Source organism: Colius striatus, chromosome 3 (genome assembly GCF_028858725.1).
Source record: "Colius striatus isolate bColStr4 chromosome 3, bColStr4.1.hap1, whole genome shotgun sequence".
Classification (NCBI taxonomy): Eukaryota; Metazoa; Chordata; class Aves; order Coliiformes; family Coliidae; genus Colius; species Colius striatus.
The window spans coordinates 86194640-86198091 of record NC_084761.1 but is presented as its reverse complement, the minus strand read 5'-3'; the positions used below and the strand labels follow the sequence as shown (position 1 = coordinate 86198091).

The following is a 3452-nucleotide window of genomic DNA, read 5'->3' as shown; positions in this document are numbered from 1 at the left end:
GTTACCCTTATTCTCTCCTTTGCCTTCTCCAGGCAGGAAAGTGGGAGCAGCTCTGCCTCATAGGTTGGCAGGAAATTTAAAATGGCAGCAAATTTGCCGTTCAGACCACCCCCAGACTTTTTTTTTTCCACTGATGCAAGAGACTATTTAATTGGGGGCTGACTTGTCAAACTCACTCGTTGACGCTTACCAGTCACCACCTAACCACTAATGGTGATTTTTTTCCTCCCTCCTCCTCTTTTGGCCAAGCTCCCCACAATGAAGATGCTGCTGAGCCTGATTGCTCTGGTCTCTGCTGCCCTGTTAGCCAATGCAGCCCCTCCAACTTGCTACTCGAGGGTGTTGTCGCTGAGCAAAGAAATTACGGAGTCCTTTAAGGAGTTACAGACCTCCAAATCTGTGGTGAGTCTACTAAAAACACCTCCTGCAAAGACACTGCAGGTTGCTTTCTTCTGACACAAGCTTCTCTCAAAAAAAACCCAAAAAACCCTGCACTGGATCTTTCTTTTTTCCTGCAGGACTTATGTGTGGAGACGCTGCCCAGGCTGTACTTGGACATACATGTAAGTTTTCACGCTTCTTTCTAACTAATGCACAGTAAAAGTAGGTGATGAAAAGAGATAACAACTCTTAATATTTTACCCAGAAAAGTGATTTGAAATGAGTTTTTAACAGCTTAATTAACTAGAGAGAGGAGTGACAAAAATATCTCATTTTGAACCTTAATAAAATCCCTGTGAAGCTCCTGAGATTTTACTTCAAAAATTCAAAAATGATGGAATTGATATTTTGAAGTTATTACCATTTGTACATTATTAATTTACTGTGACAGAGCCTTTTCAGGAGTTAAATATGTGCAACAAAACTTTGAATAGTAGTTTAAAAGAAGAAATGCAGAATAAACTTTCTTCACTTAATGAATCTACTTTGTGTTATGAGTGGCTTCTGGCACTACAGTTTTAATAAAAAAGAGGTGCAGAAATACCTTGCTGGTTTTTCCTGCTTTAAATAGCCGCTTGTTGATTTCAGAAAGAAAAAGTGTGCCTGAGAATACGGAAGTATGATATTGATAAAAGATAGCAGTAGTCATCTCCCATCAAAGATAAAATTATCTCTTTCATACATCATTTATGTCATAGTGTTCTGCACTGTGATATTCAACATATTTTGCTTTTTTTCCTGGTGCTCCACTGAGTAAATGAAAAATATAAAATATCAGACAAAGCAAGAGATGTCTGACACATTTTGCCGGAGGCAACTACGCCATGAAGTTTTGCAAGACAAGACCCTCTACGTCCCAGTTTCGGAGTTGCCTGTGACTCCGTTCATTGTGAAGACCAAGCAATATGTGCTTTAAAGTAGGAGCTGGGATATGTATTTACCCACTTCACAAGGACATTGTGAAACCCATATCAGCTGTGCTTTGTTTTGAAAACGCAAAGTTGGACGTAAAAATAACTCCAAAAATTTTTGCCTAGTGCTCACAGTATTGCCTCTTGTACAGGAACAGAGGAATCACATTTGTGAGACCTTTAGAATGTGTTCAGCAGCTAAATCAGGTACTCTCTTAGAAGTGAGACAGTGAACCTATTCTGTTGGTAACTGCACCAAGCACTTATTTGGACCAAACATCTTTGTTATGAAATACTGACCGTTAATTTTCCTAACTAAAGGTTAGATAGATTACATATACACAGAGGTAGAAATTGAAGGTTCCCACAGAGGCAGTAAGAATTTTTTAAGTGGTGAACAGGAAACATAAATGCATGTTTGTGCAGGGTTACACATACCTCTTTTCTGTGCTTTGCAGAATTATTGTGTGTTGGCAAGACTCCGCGAGTTTGTGGCATACCCCAGATGTGACACAGTGCTTGAAGTGAGTGAGCTGAAGGAAAAAGCCCGGAGCCTGTACACCATCATGATCTCCTACTGCAGAAGGGTAGGTCAAGATGCACCAATGGGGACATAGTCTTTGCTTTTTGTATCTCCCTGTCTCCTGTGACCAGCCAAAGTGGATCAGGGCCTGTGCTGTCTTCTGTCTTTCTCCTCATAAATGTTAGCTTTCTCTTTTGTTTCTCCAGGACTTGGTGTTCCTCACTGATGACTGTAACGCTCTGGAAAATCCGATTCCATCTCCCACTGAGCCTGCCATCACTGAGAGCTAAGAGAGTCAACCCAAAACTTATACATGGGAAATTTTCAAGGAGACTGACTCAAAATATGTATGTATAGTCACTACAATGTTAACAACTGAGGTCTTTTTCAAGCACACTAGCAATACGATCTCAGACCTACCCATTTTTCTCTGTCTTGGCAGGAAATGAACTGCATGCCTTGCATACCTACTGAGCTGCTAGGGAAACTAGGGTTGGAGAGCTTTTTTTTTCATTTGGCAAGGTATTTCAGCTTAGGTCGATATGTAACGTGTATTTTGTTTAAGTATTAGGTGCTAGGGATTTTTTAACTCTTTTATGGATAACTAGATTCATATAAAGAAAGTACTTTATGATCAATATTCTATCCTGACTTAGCAGCTCTTTTATTAGATGGGAATGGAGGGGACCATGTTTGTTTTTCTTAAAGTATTTGATAGGAGAAGTGTAACATTGTACTGGCAGATGTCTCTCTGCCTGTATAGCTTGTATATGTATGATGGTAGTTTTTTATGTCAGACTTGTAAGAATAAAGGTGAAAGCAACCTGTCTTTGTGGAAAACTAAATAAAACCAGCCTTCTGACCCAAGTTGCCTCTGTTACACCATGTCTTCAAGATCAACTCAAAAGGTGTCATTCTTACAAATATACTTTTCAGAGTCACTTGCAATTTGTTTTTCACAGCATAAACCATCTTTAGCTTTGTTTCCATAGCAATACAAACTTTGCTGTGTCTGCGTGATTTGACAATGTGTAAGTTTCTACTGTGAGGATTTTTCTGCATTGAAAACAATTTCTTTAACTAAATTAGTGGCTCTTTTACAAATACCATTTCTGTGTTGTGAGAATACAAGCTATGAGGCAGCTGCTCAGAAAACCTACTAAGTTTTGGACAGATTGCCAAGACATAGCCCATATACTGAGCTACTGAGATTAATAAAATTTCCAGATAATAGTTTCAGAGTTTCACTATCCGAAGGACGTGAGAACTTCACACCCAGCAGCTCTTAGGAGCCAAGAACGGAAAAGGTCTTTGCGATATTCTTGGAAGTAGCTGCTTATTACCTCAGAGGGTCTCTTCCTTCTCTTTGTGCAAGTGATTCCTCTCTCTGCTGTACAGTATTTGCTGGTTGTTCGTCCATAGCACTGCCAACCCTGGTGACTTGGTCAGTGATCTCATCATGTCTTATAAAAATCCCATCTTCTGTTATCATGAGATTATGTGACAATTGCAGCTCCTCTGTCATCCTGTTGTCCCAGTGAATAGCTGATGGTATAAACCAAAATTATTTACAACTG

General features: G+C 39.6%; 1 protein-coding gene across 1 annotated transcript; it reads left to right on the top strand.

Annotated features, from left to right (window-relative positions):
* Positions 1-258: 258 nt before the first annotated feature.
* Positions 259-2201, top strand: CYTL1 (cytokine like 1). The gene is made up of 4 exons (XM_010202652.2): positions 259-402; positions 519-563; positions 1811-1939; positions 2082-2201. The coding sequence occupies exons 1-4, from the start codon at positions 259-261 to the stop codon at positions 2163-2165; spliced, it is 402 nt and encodes a 133-aa protein (XP_010200954.1). The 3' UTR covers positions 2166-2201.
* Positions 2202-3452: the final 1251 nt, after the last annotated feature.